The 20,027-nt window shown below is 36.2% G+C and overlaps 1 protein-coding gene across 2 annotated transcripts in view; it reads left to right on the top strand.

The window, feature by feature from the left end:
• The window catches only part of CDKL3 (cyclin dependent kinase like 3), a 32,041-nt gene that overhangs the window by 2,444 nt on the left and 9,570 nt on the right, over positions 1-20,027 (top strand). For both annotated transcript variants that reach the window (XM_068980534.1, XM_068980535.1), the window contains exons 2-6: positions 1,148-1,342; positions 11,974-12,152; positions 13,383-13,495; positions 14,950-15,089; positions 19,489-19,577. In XM_068980534.1, coding sequence (XP_068836635.1) covers positions 1,148-1,342; positions 11,974-12,152; positions 13,383-13,495; positions 14,950-15,089; positions 19,489-19,577 — 716 coding nt within the window. The remainder of the gene's footprint in view (positions 1-1,147; positions 1,343-11,973; positions 12,153-13,382; positions 13,496-14,949; positions 15,090-19,488; positions 19,578-20,027) is intronic.

The following is a 20,027-nucleotide window of genomic DNA, read 5'->3' as shown; positions in this document are numbered from 1 at the left end:
TTGGCCTTTAGAATCATAACTGGGCAAGAAAACAGTAATTTTCCATAGTTGAAGGATTATATTGTAGTATCCAAAGGCAGTCTTTTTTTTTTTTTTGCTACTGCCAGCATGTTGCTATAGCACTCTGGTACCCCACCAACCAGGGAAATTGGAGCAAAAATAGGAAAGGAATCTGGCATTATATTTTGGCGTGTTTTTCTGTTAGTCATGTTTTGAGGACTTTAGTTTGTATATTAGTACAGATAACTAGAAAAATTGATATTGTGCCATTGGAATAAAGGCAATTTTTTTTCATACAAGTTAACTTTTTGATGAATCCAACATCAAAAATATACCCTTTAATTTTTAACCAAATGAATAAATATTTTTGGTAATTTGAAAAAGTTAAATATTTGAGAATTGATTGTAATTAATTCAGTGTGTTAAAAAATAGAATAAGCAGCATAAAATATTAAACCTCTTTTAGTTTTCTAAGCTGATATATTCCATTATTGACATTTTGAAATTATCTTCAGTGAGTGCTTACGAATGTAAAAACGTGTTTCATTGCTTAATAGAATCTTACAATGAGCAAAAATGTACCCACAGATTTATATATTTATATAAATTTCCTATGGATATAAATTGGTATTTCACATATCTGAAAAGTTTCTAGATATTTTTATACCTTTTTGTTACAGTGTGATGAATTTATAATCTCTACCTGGAACTTACATTTTACTCTTGAGAGTTCAGGACCAAATTCAGTAATTAATTTCTATAAATTCAGATTACATGCTCAGTGGCACTGGAATTCGTGCTCATTTGAAATCATAAGGACCTTTTAATCACAGCCAATTTAAAGGGTAGGACAATATCTCTTAGCAGAATACAAAGTTATATTTCATCATGTTAACTCTGAATTATTTAAGTAAGCAACCAAATGTCAACTTGAAGTAAAGCAATATATCGCCCTTTGTTCTATAAATATTAACTATGAAATAGATAAACATTAAAAAATAGGAATGTAAGCAAATCAACAAATTTTTATTGAAATGCATGGAGGAAAAGAAACGGAGAATTTTCCTCTTTTTAAAATTATATGAGTCTTATGTGCAAATTATGGTGCATGAGATACTTATTAAAAATCCATTTCTTTTGTTGATAGCAATTTCGTCATGAAAACCTGGTGAATCTGATTGAAGTTTTTAGACAGAAAAAGAAAATTCATTTGGTGTTTGAATTTATTGACCACACAGTTTTAGATGAGTTACAACATTATTGTCACGGATTAGAGAGTAAACGACTTAGAAAATACCTCTTCCAGATTCTTCGAGCAATTGAATATCTTCACAATAATAATGTAAGTGCTTCAAAGTAACCCAAACTATAGGAAAACCGTGAATTGTAAGTGCCTTTTAAACATTGTTCTGTTTTTATGAAAGTTGTTAAAATTATTTTTCTGTACAATATCAACATTGTGAAAACGGAAAGAAGGTTGGGGGAATTACTACCTTATAATTCAGTCACAGAACCAAAAAACATATTGAACACACAATAATTGTAACTATAAAGCAGACCAACTCTGAGATGCTAAGGAAGTATAGAAAAATCAGCAGTCAACTCTGGTGTCTTTTATTAGTGAAATATATTAAGACATCGAAAGTCAAGCCAGCCCAGATGATGGGAGGTTTGGAAGTAGGAATTGGAAACTAAGCCAGAGGAATGGCAAGAGAATATGGATGCCTTTAGGGAAACAAAGGAGAGAAAGTGGCTGAGGAGTTATAGAGCCTTGTCTTTTAAATCAAGAAAGGAAAGAAGATCAACTGTTTTGATTTTTAGTGTTGCCTTTTAACATTGTTTAATTACTGTTTATTTCAGCAGGTTTTTATGGACATACTTTGTTCCCAACATGAACTCTACTTTCTGTAAAGTTAGACATAGTAAGTGATATTAGGCATAACATCTGGATAGCCTAAGCTTTTTCAGACACCTTAATTTCTAATAGTCTGTCTCAGTGCATCTCCTGTTGCAGCTTTGTTGTAATGGCATCTAGGACTCAGATTGTAATTTCCTTGCCCAAATGGATCCAAGGGGAGGCAGTATAATAGTTAACAGCACACAGTCTCTGGAGTCAGACTATGCTAGGTTTTAACCTAGTAGCTTATCTATAGATAACCACACAACTTGTGTAGCTCACAGTTACATAATGAAAGGTAGTCCTATTACTCTGTGGCCCCAGGAAAATTATCTAACCTTTCTGAGCCTCAGTTTCCTCATCTGTAAAGTAATGCTATAGTATCTCACAGATTTTTTTGTAAAGATCAAATTAGGTAATAGCTATGTAGTGTTTAGCACTGGATCAGGTATATTTTAAGTGCTTAATAAACGGTGCTGATAGGGAGTCAGATATAGTTATCTCTATCCCTATAGTGTCTTGCCTGTAGTGGACTAAAAACATTTCTTGAATAATGGGAGACACCAGTCTGAGAGCAGAAAACTTCAAAAAGGGGGTAAAATTAAAGTAAGAATTTTGAACTTAGGTGTTTAAATTCAGGCACATAGGGAAATAACCCAAGGGCTTAACAGACAATTGAGATGTCATTGATACACATATGAATATTACTAAGCCATGAAAAAAGGTGAAACATCACCATTTGCAGCAGCATGGATGGACCTAGTGAATATCATACTAAGTTAAATCAGACAGAGAAAGACAAATATGTCACTTAAATGTGGAATCTAAAAAATAATAATAATGACTATATACAAAACAGAAGCAGATTCACAGACATAGGAAACAGACTTACTAAAGGGGAAATCAGAGGGCTAAACTGGGAGTATAGGATTAACAGATACAAACCACTATATGTTAAATAGATAAGCAGCAAGGATTTACCTTATAGCACAGGGAATTATAGTTAATGTCTTATAATACCTATAATGGAAAATAATCTGAAAAGTAATATGTATATAACTGAATCACTTTGCTGTACATCTGAAATTGACGAAATATTTTGATTCAACTATAGTTCACTAAAACAAACAAAGATGGCTTAATAGAATCAAAATGGAGTAAAAATGTAAATGATCTTGAAACATAAAATGAATCAAAAAATTTCAAAAGCACATAGAGCTAACAGAACAGAATTATTATCATTGTAATATGGAGTTCTATGCATTTTGGGAGCATTTCACTTCAAAATAAGGGAGAATGAAACTCACTGTTTGAATCCAAAATATAATTCATATCATATATAAAAATTAACTCTAAATGGATTAATGACCTAAATGTAAGCACCAGAACTATAAAACTCAGAAGAAAACATAGGTGGTAATCTGTGTGGCCATGTGTTAGGCAATAGTTCTTTAGATATGACCTCAAAAGCAAAAGTAATCAAAATAGACAAAATTGGACCCCATAAAAATTAAAAACTTTTGTGCATTGAAGGACACCATCAAAAAAGTAAAAAGACAGTTCACAGATGGGAGAAAATATTTGAAAATCAAATATGATAAGCAACTAGTTTCTAGATTGTACAAAACACAATTCAACATAAAAAGACAACCCAATTTAAAAATGGGCAAAGGACTTAGCAGACATTTCTCCAAAGAAGATATACAAATGGCTAATAGCACATGAAATGATGCTCAATATCTTGAGTCATTATGGTAATGCATATCAAAAATCACGGTGAGATGCCATTTCACACTTACTAGGCTGGCTGTAATTTAAAAAATTGACGAGAACGAATGTTGGCAAGGAATTTGAGAAACTGGAACCTTTATACACTGCTGGTGGTAATGTAAAATGGTGCAGCTGCTATGGAAAACAGCTTGGCAGTTCCTCAAAAAGTTAAACATAGAATTAGCATATGACCCAGCAATTTTACTCCTAGGTATCTATCCAAGAGAATTGATAGCATATGTTCACATAAAAACCTGCCCAGGAATGTCATATAAGCATTATTTAAAATAGCTGAAAAGTAGAAACAAATGTATATTAGCTGATGAATGATAAACAAAATTAAGTATACCCATATAATGGGATTTATTCAGCCTCAAAAAGGAATTGATTGCTGATGCATCCTACAGAATGAGTGAAACTTGAAAACATGTTGAAAAAAATCAAATGCAAAAAACATGTAAGTATAAATTCCACTTAAATGAAAAATTCAGAAGAGGCATTTTTGTCTTCAGATACGATGGAGTCCAATTTGTCTGGGCTTCCCAGATGGCACTAGTGGTAAAGAATTCGTCTGCCAATGCAGGAGACACAAGCAACCTGGGCTCAGTCCCTGGGTTGTCGGAAAGGTCTCCTGGAGAAGGAAATGGCAACCCACTCCAGTATGCTTGCCTGGGAAATCCCATGGACAGAGGAGCCTGGTGGGCTATAGTCCATGGAGTCACAGAGTTGCACATGACTGAACATCTTTCTTTGATTGCTTTTGCTTTTGATGTCATAAGTAAAGCAAAATAAGTTTATATTTGTTTATTTTTGAAGAAATGTCTATTCAAGTTCTCTGCCCATTTTTAAATTGGGTTATTTGTCTTTCTATTGTCAAGTTGTATTTTCTATATTTTGGAGAGTGGATCCTTATCAGATACATGGTTTGCTATTATTTTCTCTTTTGGGTTGCCTTTTTGCTTTCTTAATACTGTTTTTTTCCCCCCTCTGCTTAGTTTTTTTTTTAAAATCATTTCTTTCTCTTTACTGATATCCTTTATTTGGTGAGACATTCTGTTGATACTTTTCTTTAGTTCTTTAGATATGGTTTCCTTTTACCTTGAACATATTTAAACAACACAAGAGAAGACTCTACACATGGACATCACCAGATGGCCAACACCGAAATCAGATTGATTATATTCTTTGCAGCCAAAGGTGGAGAAGCTCTATACAGTCAGCAAAAACAAGACCAGGAGCTGACTGTGGCTCAGATCATGAACTCCTTATTGCCAAATTCAGACTTAAATTGAAGAAAGAAGGGAAAACCACTATACCATTCAGGTATGACCTAAGTTAAATCCCTTATGATTATACAGTGGAAGTGACAAATAGATTCAAGGGACTAGATCTGTAGAGTGTCTGATGAACTAGGGACATGAACAGAGGTTCGTGAAATTGTACAGGAGACAGGGATCAAGACCATGTCCAAGAAAAAGAAACGCAGAAAAGCAAAATGGCTGTCTGAGGAGGCCTTACAAATAGCTGTGAAAAGGAGAGAAGTGAAAATCAAAGGAGAAAAGGAAAGATATACCCATTTGAATGCAGAGTTCCAAAGAATAGCAAGGAGAGATAAGAAAGCCTTCCTCAGCGATCAGTGCAAAGAAATAGAGGAAAACAATAAAATGAGAAAGACTAGAGATCTCTTCAAGAAAATTAGAGATACCAAGGGGACATTTCATGCAAAGGTGGGCTCAATAAAGGACAGAAATGGTATGGATCTGACAGAAGCAGAAGATATTAAGAAGAGGTGGCAAGAATACACAGGAGAACTGTACAAAAAAGATCATGACCCAGATAATCACGATGGTGTGATCACTCACCTAGAGCCAGACATCCTGGAATGTGAAGTCTAGTGGGCCTTAGGAAGCATCACTACAAACAAAGCTAGTGGAGGTGATGGAATCCGAGTTGAGCTATTTCAAATCCTGAAAGATGATGCTGTGAAAGCACTGCACTCAATATGTCAACAAATTTGGAAAACTCAGCAGTGGCCACAGGACTGGAAAAGGTCAGTTTTCATTCCAATCCCAAAGAAAGGAAATGCCAAAGAATGCTCAAACTACCACACAGTTGTACTCATCTCACACTCTAGTAAAGTAATGCTCAAAATTCTCCAAGCCAGACTTCAGCAACATGAACCGTGAACTTCCAGATGTTCAAGCTGATTTTAGAAAAGGCAGAGGAACCAGAGATCAAGTTGCCAGCATCCACTGGATCATTGAAAAAGCAAGAGAGTTCCAAAAAAACATCTATTTCTGCTTTATTGACTATCCCAAAGTCTTTGACTGTGTGGATCACAATAAACTGTGGAAAATTCTGAACGAGGTGGGAATACCAGACCATCTGACCTGCCTCTTGAGAAATCTGTATGCAGGTCAGGAAGCAACAGTTAGACCTGGACATGGAACAACAGACTGGTTCCAAAGAGGAAAAGGAGTACATCAAGGCTGTATATTGTCACCCTGCTTATTTATCTTCTATGCAGAGTACATCATGAGAAACGCTGGGCTGGAAGAAGCACAAGCTGGAATCAAGATTGCTGGGAGAAATATCAATAACCTCAGATATACAGATGACACCACCCTTATGGCAGAAAGTGAAGAACTAAAGAGCTTCTTAATGAAAGTGAAAGAGGAGAGTGAAAAAGTTGGCTTAAAGTTCAACATTCAGAAAATGAAGATCATGGCATCTGGTCCCATCACTTCATGGCAAGTAGATGGTGAAACAGTGGACACAGTGGCTGACTTTATTTTGGGGGGCTCCAAAATCAGTGCAGATGGTGATTGCAGCCATGAAATTAAAAGATGCTTACTCCTTGGAAGGAAAGTTATGACCAACCTAGACAGCATATTAAAAAGCAGAGACATTATTTTGCCAACAAATGTCCATCTAGTCAAGGCTATGGTTTTTCCAGTAGTCATGTATGGATGTGAGAGTTGGACTATAAAAAAAAGCTGAGCACAGAAGAATTGATGCTTTTGAACTGTGGTGTTGGAGAAGACTCTTGAGAGTCCCTTGGACTGCAAGGAGATCCAACCAGTCCATCCTAAAGGAAATCAGTCCTGGGTGTTCATTGGTAGGACTGATGATGAAGCTGAAACTCCAATACTTTGGCCACCTCATGCGAAGAGCTGACTCATTTGAAAAGACCCTGATGCTGGGAAAGATTGAGGGCAGAAGGGGACGACAGAGGATGAGATGGTTGGATGGCATCACCGACTCGATGGACACGAGTTTGGGTTGACTCTGGGAGTTGGTGATGGACAGGGAGGCCTGGCGTGCTGCAGTTCATGGAGTCACAAAGGGCCGGACACGACTGAGTGACTGAACTGAAATGAACTGAATAGTCTTTTTCTTGCAGGTTATATCTGGGCTTCTTCAGGCAAAGCTTCTTATTGACTGCTTTTTCCCCTTATGCATGGTCATATATCTTCCTTTGCACACCTTTTTGGGGGAATTTTCTTGGAAATTTTGTAATTTTTTGTTGAGAACTGGACATGTAAAATAATATATTGTGGCAATCTGGAGATCAGAATTTCCCAGTCTCAAGGTTTGCAGTTGTAACTGTTAGTTATTTTCCTGAACTAATTTGTGAAGTCTGTATTGTTTGCCATATGTGACCACTGAAATCTGCTCAGTTAGTTTACTGGTCAGCTAATGTTTGAACAGAGAATTCCTTAAACTCGTGAAACTAATAAATCTCTCAGCCATATTTACTGGGTATTTACTGAGGGCTCCTTCTCGCTCTGTGTTGGGGCATATCTTCAGTGTTTAGGCAGAGAGTTTACAACTTAGCCCTTCTTGCTTGTGTAGAACCTAAATTCCACCAGACTTTGAACTGTGGTGTTGGAGAAGACTCTTGAGAGTCCCTTGGACTGCAAGGAGATCCAACCAGTCCATTCTGAAGGAGATCAACTCTGGGATTTCTTTGGAAGGAATGATGCTAAAGCTGAAACTCCAGTACTTTGGCCACCTCATGCGAAGAGTTGACTCATGATGCTGGGAGGGATTGGGGGCAGGAGAAGAAGCGGACGACCGAGGATGAGATGGCTGGATGGCATCACTGACTCGATGGACGCGAGTCTGAGTGAACTCCGGGAGTTGGTGATGGACAGGGAGGCCTGGCATGCTACGATTCATGGGGTCGCAAAGAGTCAGACACGACTGAGCGACTGAACTGAACTGAACTGACTGAGAGCTTAGGGACAATCTCAGGTCTTTCCTAGTGTGTGCACAGCTGGGCATGTACCCTTCATGATTCTAAGTAATATGTTGGAACTTTCCAAATCCTTTATGGACATCTCACTCCCAGCCTCTCTTTTTAATTAAGTATTTTGGTCAGCTTGTTGTTTGTCCTGTTATAGCTCCCTCAGGTGGCTATAATGTTATTTGCTACTGCTGCTGCTAAGTCGTTGCAGTCGTGTCCGTCTCTGTGCGACCCGATAGACGGCAGCCTACCAGCCTCCTCTGTCCCTGGGAGTCTCCAGGCAAGAACACTGGAGTGGGTTGCCATTGCCTTCTCCAGTAATATTATTTAGTAGATGCTAATTGTTTCTGACAAAGGCCCTTTGCCCTGGGCAAGCTCTGAGTTAGGTCAGTGAAGGCAAGACTTCTAGTGGCATTTTCCAGTAATCTGACAGACATGTTAGATAATGAGAGTTACCTGGGAATGGGGCTTTGGAGGAGATCCAACCCTATAGCTAGGAGATACAGCTTCCTCTGGTGGCTACTAGGCTGCTAGTTTTCACCATGAATTGGGGGCTGTTGGTCTACAAATCTACCAGGAACTGGGGAGTGGGGAATAGAAATAGGATAACTCAAGAATACCAGTGGATCATATGGTGAGGTTATGTTTTAACTTTTTGAGGAAACTGCAAAACTGTTTTTTCCAAAGTGGCTATACCATTTTATATCCCCATCAACAATGTATCAGTTTTTCTGTGTTCTCCCGGTATTGTTATTGTCTTTCGATTATCACTATTCTAGTGGATGTGAAGCGGTATCTCTCTGTTTGTTTGTTTGTTTTGAGCAATAAAACTGTCTTTATTCACAAATGACATGATCATTTCTGTAGAAAATTTTATGGAATCTACAGTAAAGTTAAAAGAACTAAGCTGTAAGTTTATGAAGATTGTAGGATAGAAGATCAATATACCAAAATTATTTGTATTTCTGCGTATTAGCAAACTCAGAAACTGAAATAAAAATACCACTGTAATGACATCAAAAATATAAAATACTTAGAGAAAATAAGACCTATACACTGAAAACTATTAAACATTGATGAGAAAAATTAGAGAAAATCTAAACACATAGAAATACTATGTTTATAGAGGTCTCAGTATGGTTGTGGAAGACCAAAGAGGATGTTGCTAAAACTGAATTTTAGAAGTTGGAATTCAGAGAGTGCTTGATTCTCAAAGATAACAAAATTCTGCATGTAGTCAGGGTGTTAACTGTTAAAAAGAGTGAACATATTAGGGTGTCAACTGAGTGTATCTTTATGCATGTTTAGAGCACTGAGGAGGAGGGTCATGGCTGTGTAGTAGGCAGAATATGTAAAGTGATATTTTAAAGCGCTTTTCCATGTCTATTTTTGCTCATGTTATATTCTCAGATCTTGGTATAGTACCTGGCATGTAGTAGTCACTCAGTAAAAGCTGTGAAAGTAAAAAGGGACTAACAGAGTTTTACAGATGGTGCCTTTAAGGTGATTCATTATCCTAAGATAATTATTTGGCCAATTAGGAGGAAGACTTGAGGCAGAACAAAAGCTAATCCCCAAAGCTTATAGCAATAAGTTATATAAAAAAGGAAAGATCCCAGAATTCTGTCACCAAGATATTTTCACTTGTGCTGTGATACTTTGCTGGTGATGAGAGTATGCTTAATACATTTGATAAAGTTTTTAAATGCCTTCTTTGTTTCAGGCACTGTACTGGGCATGGGGGATATAGCCAGAACAAAACAGATACACATCTTACCCTCATGGAACTTACTGTCCAATGGGAATGACAAGTAAATAGGCAAATAATAATAAAGCAAGACAAATAACTGTGAAGGAGGAAATGTAGAATAATATATAAAAGGAACCTCTTTATTGCAGACATCTCAGCTGAGACATAAGGAAATAGTTGGCGAGGCAGTGTTCTAGGCAGTTGGAACAGCATTAGCAAACGCAAACAGTGATGACACAAAGCTGGAAAATTGGGAAACTAATATTCTATAGGCTAGGGAAGAACGGCTGAGAATGTGAGCAGAGGCCAAATCCTGTAAGTCCTTACCAGCCATTTTATGTAGCTTCAAATTTGTCCTATGGCATGGGGAATCCTTGAAGGAGTGCCATAATCTCACACATGATTTTAAAATAATACTCAGGTTTTGTTGTGGGCAATGAATGGGAGGGGATCAGAGGCAATTCAGGGAAACCATTTAGTAAGTAATAATTTTGATAAGAGAGCTGAGGGAACTTGAACGAGGGAGAGAAGTGGATGGAGAGAATATGGGACCTGAGGGAGAAATGTGTCTTGATTTCTGGCTTGAGCCTTGAGGTCAATGTTGGTTCCATTCACTGAGCTAAAGGACTCTTAAGAACAAATGGGTTTGGTGGAGAAGATAATCCATCTAGTTTTTAATTATCTGAGTTTGTGGTAGTGAGTGGGTCAGCCTTATGGGACTTCTTGCAGGCTTCCAGTTCTTATGGAAACCCAGAGAAATATCTTGGTTAGAGATAGAAATATGGAAATCATTAGTATATAGATAGTTACTAAGGCCTGTAAGAGTAGGTGAGATTGAGATGAAACAGCCAATAGGTGGGAAGAAGCCCGAAAGAATATGGTATTCCCATAACCAAGAAAGTGCCAAAAAAAAAAAAAAAAGTAGATGAGATTGTGCAAGAAAGAAGATGCATGAGAAGGGAAGCCTAAGACCAGAACCCTAGATTTACAGACAGAGAAAAAGAAACTGCCATTGGAGGAAACTGGTCCCAGAAGTCGGGAATGCAGGAGTGGTTGGCTATATTTTTACACTAAGATATCTAACAAGGTCTTCCCTGGTGGCTCAGCTAGTAAAGAATCGCCTGCAATGCAGGAAACCTGTGTTCGATCCCTGGGTTACGAAGATCCCCTGGGGAAGGGAATGGCAGCTACCAACTCCAGTATTCTGGCCCAGAGAATTCCATGGACTATGTATAGTCCATGAGGGTCGCAAAGAGTAGGACGCGACTGAGCAATTTTCATTTCCCATCTGGCAAGATATGTATCGAGGGGTGTCTGTTGGATGTAGCAACAATGAAGTTGTTGATGACTTTGGCCTGGACACTTTTTAAAATTAATTTTTATTGGAATATAGCTGTTTTGCGAGCTTCCCAGGTGGCACAGTTGGTAAAAAATCCACCTGCCAATGCAGGAGATGTAAGAGATGTGGGTTTGACCCCTGGGTCAGAAAGATCCCCTGGAGTAGAAAATGGCTCCCCACTCCCATATTCTTGCCTGAAAAGTTTCCTGGACAGAGGAGCCTGGTGTCCTACAGTCCATGGGGTCACAGAGAGTCGGACACAACTAAGGCACTAAGCAAATAGTTGTTTTAAATTGTGTTAGTTTCTGCTGCACAGCAAAGTGAATCATATATATATATATATATTCCCACTTTTTAAATTTCCTTCCCATTTAGGGCTCCGCAGAGCATTGAATAGAGTTGCTAGGGCAGTTTGAATGGGGGAGCAGAAGACAGATTGCTCACCTTCCACTTGAGCAGTGAATGAGCGATCAGAAAGTGAATAAGTAGAAATAATGTTTTCAAGAAGTTTAGCTATGAAGGAAGTGAGACAAAGGGCAGTACCTGAAGTGTGACACAGGGTTAATGGAAAGTTAAACTTTTTCCATTAAGTTCTTTTTTATTACTTTTTCTTTTAGGAATGCGATTTATCTTTTCAGTATTACCTTCATTATTATCTTTTCAAGGGGTTGGGACGATCCCCTGGAGTAGAAAATAGCAACCCACTACAGTATTCTTGCCTGGAAAATACCATGCACAGAGGAGCTTAGTGGGCTACAGTCAGTGGGGCACAAAGAGTCAGACACAACTGAGCACACACACACAACTATTTATAGTTACATGTTTTTGCACTGTGTAGCTAATCCTTTGCATGTGGTAAGAAAATAACTTTACTATCTTAATTAGCTAGATTTTCTCTTAATTGTTGAGAAATTTTCTAGATAATGAAACCTCATTTTAATGTATTACATCTTCTGTTTGTTTTTTAGATCATTCATCGAGATATAAAACCTGAGAATATTTTAGTATCCCAATCAGGAATTACTAAACTCTGTGATTTTGGCTTTGCACGAATGCTAGCAGCTCCTGGAGATGTTTATACGGACTATGTGGCCACACGCTGGTATAGAGCTCCAGAATTAGTATTAAAAGATACCTCTTATGGAAAGTATGTATAGTTGGGGATCCTGCCTGGCCTTTCCTAGCCATCTCTTTTTTCCCTCGGTGTATCTGTTACCTGAACTACTGACAAACTCTGCCTTCTGCATCTAGGCTTGGGATAGAAAAGGGACACCCCGAAATAGAGCAGAGAGACCCTAGATATCTATCCTGCTGCTATTGATGTTGCCACACTTGCCCCCTGGAGCTGAGTGGCCCCAGCCCCAAGAAACTTATGCAGAAACCTCTCAGGCTGCCATCCGTGCTTGCCTTAAGCTGTGCCCCACCCTTTCTTTACAGAGTGGCCTCCTTGCTTCTCTGTAGACTCTAGATTCTGCAAAGATTTTAAAATCTATTCTGCCAGTGTTATCACAAGTTTCCTAGTTCCTGAGTATGGCAAAGTCTTTGCAAACACTGACAAATACTAATTTTTAAATTGTACTAGATATTTCAAAAAGTAGAAAGGCCTCAGTCTATTGTGAATCAGTAAAAATAGTATAGGAAACAACAATCTAATAAACAAATAATGAATCCTGAAGAATGTAAAGACACCCTCAAGAGTGTGAGGGTTACAAATTCCTCCGTATCCTCACCAGCACTGATTATCTGACTTTTGGATTCTAGTTATCCTTATCAGTGTAAAGTGGTATCTCCTTATGGGTTTGATTTCCATTTCTTTGATAACTAATGATTTTTGGACTTCATTGTTGATCTTTTTATGTGCTTATTGACCATTTATATATCTTCCTTGGAGAAATTTCTATTCAGATCCTTAGCCCTTTTTAAAATTAGACTGGCTTTTTAATATTAAATTGTAAGAATTCTTTGTATATCTGGATATAAATTCCTTATCAGATACTTGTTTGCAGATATTTTCTCTTATTTAGTTGCCTCTTGATTTTCTTGATGGTGTGTATCGTTAGAAAAACAGAGTTTTTAATTTCAGTGAAGTTCATTCTGTCTGTTTTTATGCTTTTGGTTTTGCCAAATCCAAGACTGTGAAACGCCTCTGTTTTAAGAGGTTTATAGTTCTAGTTCTTAGATTTAAGTCTTCCATCCATTTTGAGTCAGTTTTTATAAGTGGTGTAAGATAAGGTCATGGACATAGGTTCAATCACTGGTTGGGTAACTAAGATCGTGCAAGTCGCACAGCATAGCCAAAAAAAAAAAAAAGGGTTTTTACGAAAAGATGTTTTATATACTTCTCCATGAAAGAGTGATTTATTCTCGTCTGTTTCAGACCTGTGGATATCTGGGCTTTGGGCTGTATGATCATTGAGATGGCCACTGGCAATCCCTATCTTCCTAGCAGCTCTGATTTGGATTTACTTCATAAAATTGTTTTAAAAGTAGGTAGGTATTACTGAAATGTACTGTTAAATGCCTAAATAAGTGTTTTCAGATAAATTCTGCTTGATTTTCAAATTTAGTCTATCTTTATAAGAATAAAGAAGCATATTGTTTTGATAGATGAAAGTAGATGGATGCTTTGGGCTAATAAAAAAAAAGGTAGAAAAATTCTGTTTTTGAAAAGAATATACTTTTTTCAGTTCAGTTCAATTCAGTCGCTCAGTTGTGTCCGACTCTTTGCGACCCCATGAATCGCAGCACGCCAGGCCTCCCTGTCCTGGATGCAAATAGCTGTACCATGTTGATGGTCGATACTAAGAAAAATAGTAAAATAGGAACCTACTTCAGTTTGTCTGAAAGTTTTTATAAAATTTTGGCTTCTACAAATATTTGCCTCTTTCAAAGAGGACTTTTAAATCATAGAATTGATTTTGGTGCTCTTTTAAAGTGCTTGGAAATAGAAAACCAGTTGTTTACTAAGAAAACTTTTATTAACCACAGTAGATAAGCAGATAGCTAAATACCTTATTCAAAAATATGTTTGATGATAGCTGAATTATTTGATGATCTGCTTTGACTACCCAAACATTTTCATGGTTAGTGTTGCTCATGGAGTTTCAAAGATATATTTTTGATTGAGGAGCTTGAGCAACCTATTTTGTGATGAGAAAGCTATACATAAACATATAATTATAGGATCATGAGGAAGGTACTTTGAACAACTCTAAAAACTGTGACTCTGGATAAATATTGGTTAAAGATACAGTTCAGACCCTTAAAGCATCATACTTTTTTCTGTCATATTTAAAATTCTGGTTATGAGATTAATGGTGAGAGAAGTCTAGAGATGATGGGATCAGTTTTGTCATTTTACAAATGAGAAAACGAAGATATAGAAAGGGAAGATTTGCCCAAGGTCACAGAACTAGTTAAGAGCAAAACTAGTGGTAGAACTTAGCTCTTTCCGCTCCTATTCATAGTTCTCTACATTCTGCTACTAATCTATAGCCTTGTTTTTTCTTTACAATGTTTCTATTTCTATATAATTTTAGTATTTTAGCTGTTTTGAGTAAGACTTTGCCGATGACCACTTGCTAGATAAACCATTTTGATACCCTTATGGAAATACATAAAAGTTTGAATGTGCCTTTTCTAATAGCATTATATATCATGTCTTGTATTTTGAAAAAAGAAAATGCACCTGTGGTTTTTTATTCTCTACTGCCTATGTGCTATCAACAGATTACTGGGGAACTCACTTTTTTATGCTGTATTCAGAAGATAGTTCCTTATGCTATATTCAGAAGATAGTTTCTTGTTCAATTTTTAAAAATTGAGAGAACTTAATTGTTATTCTTTCTTTCAGTAATTTGATGCAGACAACATAACAATTTGATTATTTTGATTGTAGAATAATATCCCTGTTTTCTTATGTATGTATTTTTTTCTCTTTTCAGGCAATTTGACACCTCACTTGCAGAATATCTTTTCCAAGAGTCCCATTTTTGCTGGGGTGGTCCTTCCTCAAGTTCAACATCCCAAAAGTGCAAGAAAAAAATACCCAAAGCTAAATGGATTGTTGGCTGACATAGTTCATGTATGTTAAGAGATTAAGGACTTATTTCTTGGAAATTTGCATAAATTATAATACAGTTTTAAGATATGACTTTAATGAAATTCCAAAAGGATTCCTGGAGTAATATTAACTGTTCAAAGTTACTATATTCTTCTGTGTTTATGTCTTTAGTTCAGAGAAGTTAAAAGTCACAGACTGTTAGAATTGAAAGGCCCCTGGGATAATCCAGTCTATTCTTTTTTGTTAATTCCAATTTTATTGATAAACTGGAAAATTTTAAGGATAAACTGGAAAATGTTAAGGACTTACCATGTTGATCAACACCTCTTAACAGCCAGTCTTCCCAGCAGCTACCCAAGAGATTTCTTCCTTGTACAGTGATATTCTAAGGTATGTCGAGGCATTGGCAGCTATAGTTGTAATGTAGTTTGAGGATATACCAGTGCCAAAATTCAGGTTGATATGGAGAAAACAAAAACATTATATAGCACTTTTAAATTAGTTTAAAATTTAAATTTTATTTTGAACTGCATAATAAATATACCAGCATACTTAGAATAGAATTCAAGTGAGAGAGCTACTTGCTTCTGTTTGTTTTCTCTTCCCAGCCAACTTTCTTTCCCAGGGTCAATTAACTTGTCTTACTTCTAATGTACAGCCCTTAAAAAAAGTGGTAATCTGACTTCAAAGCAAGTATAGCATGGTGTTTATGAGAGAGGGCTCTGAATTCACATGAACTTTCTTTAAAACCCAGCTCTGTTACTAATTAGCTCCATAAACTTGAGCAAGTCAATCTCCATGCCTCAGTTTACTGAGTTATAAAACAACATTAACAATATTTATTTTCTGGAGCTGGAGGATAAAATGAGCTAATGGTAGAAATGTTCTTAGCACAAAGCCTAGAATAAGCTGTCAACAGATATTGTTAATGTTAAGTGTTGTTGCTGTCTTTTAGATAAAACTAAACATGACATGTAATACCTAAAGAGTTATCAAAGGAAGAAAGTTATTTCTTTGGTAACTGTAAAGAACTAGAGTTTATTAAAGGATCGGTTTTTTGCTACATTTTCCACTTTAATTTCTTTTTTTTCATGTCATAGTTTTGATTTTACAAAGAATACATAATGATCATAAAAAAATAGAATGCTTGATAGAGAAGTTAACATTTTCCCAACCTCCGCAATCCAGGAAAAATTACTGTTGATGTTTTGGTTTATATACTTTTCCCAACCAAATACATGCGTAACAGTTTATGCTTTTTAAAAGATGTCATATTTTATTGTTGTTTAGTCACTAAGTCCTGTTTGACTTTTTTTTGACCCCATGGACTGTAGCCTTCCAGGCTCCTCTGTCCATGGGATTTCCCAGGCAAGAATACAGGAATGCGTTGCCATTTCCTTCTTGAGGGGATCTTCCCCACTCAGGGATGGAACCCACATCTGCTGCATTGGCAGGCGGTTTCTTTGCCACTGAGCCACCTGGAAAGCCCTGTCTTACTTTACACACTGCTATGTAACCTGTTTATTTTCACTTAGCATTATAGTCTATGGGGTCGCACAGAGTCGGACATGACTGAAGCGACTTAGCAGCAGCAGCAGCATTATAGTTTAAGCATACTGCCATGTCAGTAAATATGGAGCTGTGTCATAATTTTAGTGCTTGCATACTGTTTCATTGTGTGACTATACTATAGCTTATCTTGAAATTTTGTACATTAGGTTTCAAGTTTTTTCCTTATTTGTAAAGATGCTACAGTAAACATCTTTTATATGTCTGTATGAGCTTGTGGTATTATTTGCTTGGGATAAATTCCTAGAAGTGTGACTGGTAGACCAAAGGGTTTATACTTGTTAGGACTTTTGGTATATCTTGCTATTTTTTCCTCCAGAAAGATTTCATAGATTTATACTCAAGTAGCATTGGGTATAAATCTCTATTCTCAATCTAACATTGAATATTATAATATTAAAAATATTTGCAACTTAATTAACTAGAGATACAGTATAATTTTTAAAATTGCACTTCCTTCATTATAGGGAAATTGGACATGTTACTGACATTAATTGGTCATTTGTAGTTCTTATTTTAAGAATCCTTAAACTATTTCTGATTTAAAGTATACTTTTATATTGACTTGCCAAATAATCATATTAGTGTCCTGTTTTATATATTCTAAATACTTTTTTCAACTTGAATAATCCAGTGATTTGGAATGCCACATTTATCATAGATAGATTGCTTATACATGCTGGGGTATATTTGTATTTCAGTGATTTCTCTCCTTATTCTATCACAAGTACAATTTTGATTATTATAACTTTCAAATACATTGTTTTTTTTTTGGTCACACCATGCAGCTTGTGGGATCTTAGTTCCCCAACCAGTGATTGAACCTGGGCCCTGGCAGTGAAAGCGCTGAGTCCTAACCACTGGACCACCAAAGAATTTCCTAAAATACATCTTAATACCTGGTGTAGAGCATGTATTTTTTTCCCTAGATTTAAAAATTTTAAACAATATTAAATGGTATAATTTCTATACAGTAAACTACATGATTTCAGATGTATAATTTGATGAGTTTTGGTAAATGTATACATACCTGTAAAACCACCACTACAATCAACATGCCTAAAATTTCCATCAGTTCCCAAAATGTCCTTGCATCCTTTTGTCATCCAACTTTCCCTTCATTCCTGTCCCTAAATAACCACTGATTTATTTTCCACTATAGTTTATATTTTCTAGAATAGTGTGTAAATGGAATCAAACAGTGTATATATTCTTTCATGTCAGTCTTTTTTAACTCAGCGTATAGCCTAGAGATTCAGTTCATGTTTTTGTGTGTATCAGTAGTTTGTTCCTTTTTATTGCTGAGTTATATTCCATGTATGAACATATCACACTTTTTAAAAAAAAATCTGTTTCCCTGTTTTGGGTTTTTTCCTCTTTTTGGCTACTACAAGTAAAATTGCTGTTGACATTCACTTCTAAGTCTTCGTGTAGGTGTGCATTTTTATTTTAGGAGGGACAGCAGCCAGTCTGTTTCTCAAAGTGTCATATTTTACATTTTCCAAACCAGGGCAAACGTTTAAATTCTGTAAATTATACTGTTTACAGAAGGAATATTTATCTGCTTCCAATTGGCTGTGACCTTTTAGCTTTTTTCTTCCTAAGTTTTATTGATGGGTAACTATTAATGTTCTAAAATAAGCACATGCTTTTAGCTAGTTTCAGTCTTAAGGATATGACTATTCTCACATCATAAAGATGAAAATAGACTTTATGAGTTAATTTTTAAAAATTGTGATAAAAAAATAGAACCACATAACATAAAATCTATCCTCTTAACCAAATTTTAAAATGTACAGTATGATATTGTTAACTATAAGCAAATTCTTATATAGCAGATCTCTATAACTTGGTCTGTGAATCAATTTAAACTAGACTTTGTGAAATAGTCAGAAGTGTAATGTTATATGCAATTACTTTGTACATTCTGGATTTTAACTATTGTTTCTATTTATGAGATCTTAGACCAATTACTTGTCCTCTTTGGGCCTTAGTCTCCTCATCTATACAATGAGGATAGTAGTAGTACCCATCTTGCAGGGTTGTTGTCGGGATCAGGCAATAGGAAAAGACTAGATAGAGTGTTATATGACAGACATGTAATAAACATAAATAAAAGTTACCTATTATTAGTATGTTTTGCCTTCTTTTGGAGAAAGAATGAAAATTATCACGCAAATGGCTTTTATTCAAATTATGTCTTTAATATTTGGATTAATGTATTCTAATTATGATTAATTATATGTAGAGTCATTATATACAGCTTATTTTCTGATACTCTTACTTCACTGTCTCTTTGTTTTGTAGGGGTTTTTTTGGTTCTCAGTTGACGTAATCCCAAGTGAAGAGAAGCAGAAAATAGCTGTTCTGATAATGGGTTATTGAAGGATTTGGGGGCTTGGATACTTGTGAAATTGTTTTATGCCATATGAAAAGCATTGAATTAGGAATCAGACAATATGAGTTAAAATTCTAGTTTGGCAAATTACTAAACATGCTTCTAGCTCTATAAAATGGAAATGATAAGTCATGAACTTTCTTCCTTACAGGGCTGAATAAGAGGACCAAAATGAGCTAAATAATTCCTACTAATTCCAGCAGAAATAGACTGACTTCTGTTTTGGCTAGAAATAGGACATTTAACCTGTAGTGTTGCTTTACAAGTACAAATTTCTTACGGAAACAAGTGGTCAGAACTCACTGTCAAAAAGTCCTGAGGTCTAATTCTATCTTTTCAAGAACTCTTTTAGCTCTGGGTAATTAATTATACCTGCATTTGTGAAATTTAACATTTACCTTAAGGAGACATGTTAAGAATTTGTTTAACATGGAATCTTTTTTCATTTTCTAGGCTTGCTTACAAATTGATCCTGCTGAGAGGATGTCATCTACCAATCTTTTGCATCATGAGTATTTTACTAGAGATGGATTTATTGAAAAGTAAGCATTTTGAGTGAGTGGGGACTTTTTTGTGTTTTGTATTAGAAAATTTTACTAGCATGAAAATTGCTACATAGGTTAATGTTACACAAAAGAATTCAGTTTATCAAAAACTTACTGAGTTTTTGTATTGGCTAGATATATGGTAGACTTGCAGCTGTCATGGTGAAAACTACTAAGAAAAATAGTGCAGTTAACATTTATTACACAGTTACTATGTCCTAGACAGTGAGCTAAGCTCTTCACATGCATTTGTCAATTCTTACTATAGGGTTGCTGCTGCTGCTAAGTCGCTTCAGTCGTGTCTGACTCTGTGCAGCCCCATAGATGGCCTCCCACCAGGTTCCCCCGTCCCTGGGATTCTCCAGGCAAGGACACTGGAGTAGGTTGCCATTTCCTTCTCCAATGCATGAAAGTGAAAAGTGAAAGCAAAGTCGCTCAGTCGTGTCC

Source organism: Capricornis sumatraensis, chromosome 9 (assembly GCF_032405125.1).
Source record: "Capricornis sumatraensis isolate serow.1 chromosome 9, serow.2, whole genome shotgun sequence".
Taxonomy (NCBI): Eukaryota; Metazoa; Chordata; class Mammalia; order Artiodactyla; family Bovidae; genus Capricornis; species Capricornis sumatraensis.
This window is presented reverse-complemented; position numbering and strand designations above follow the sequence as displayed.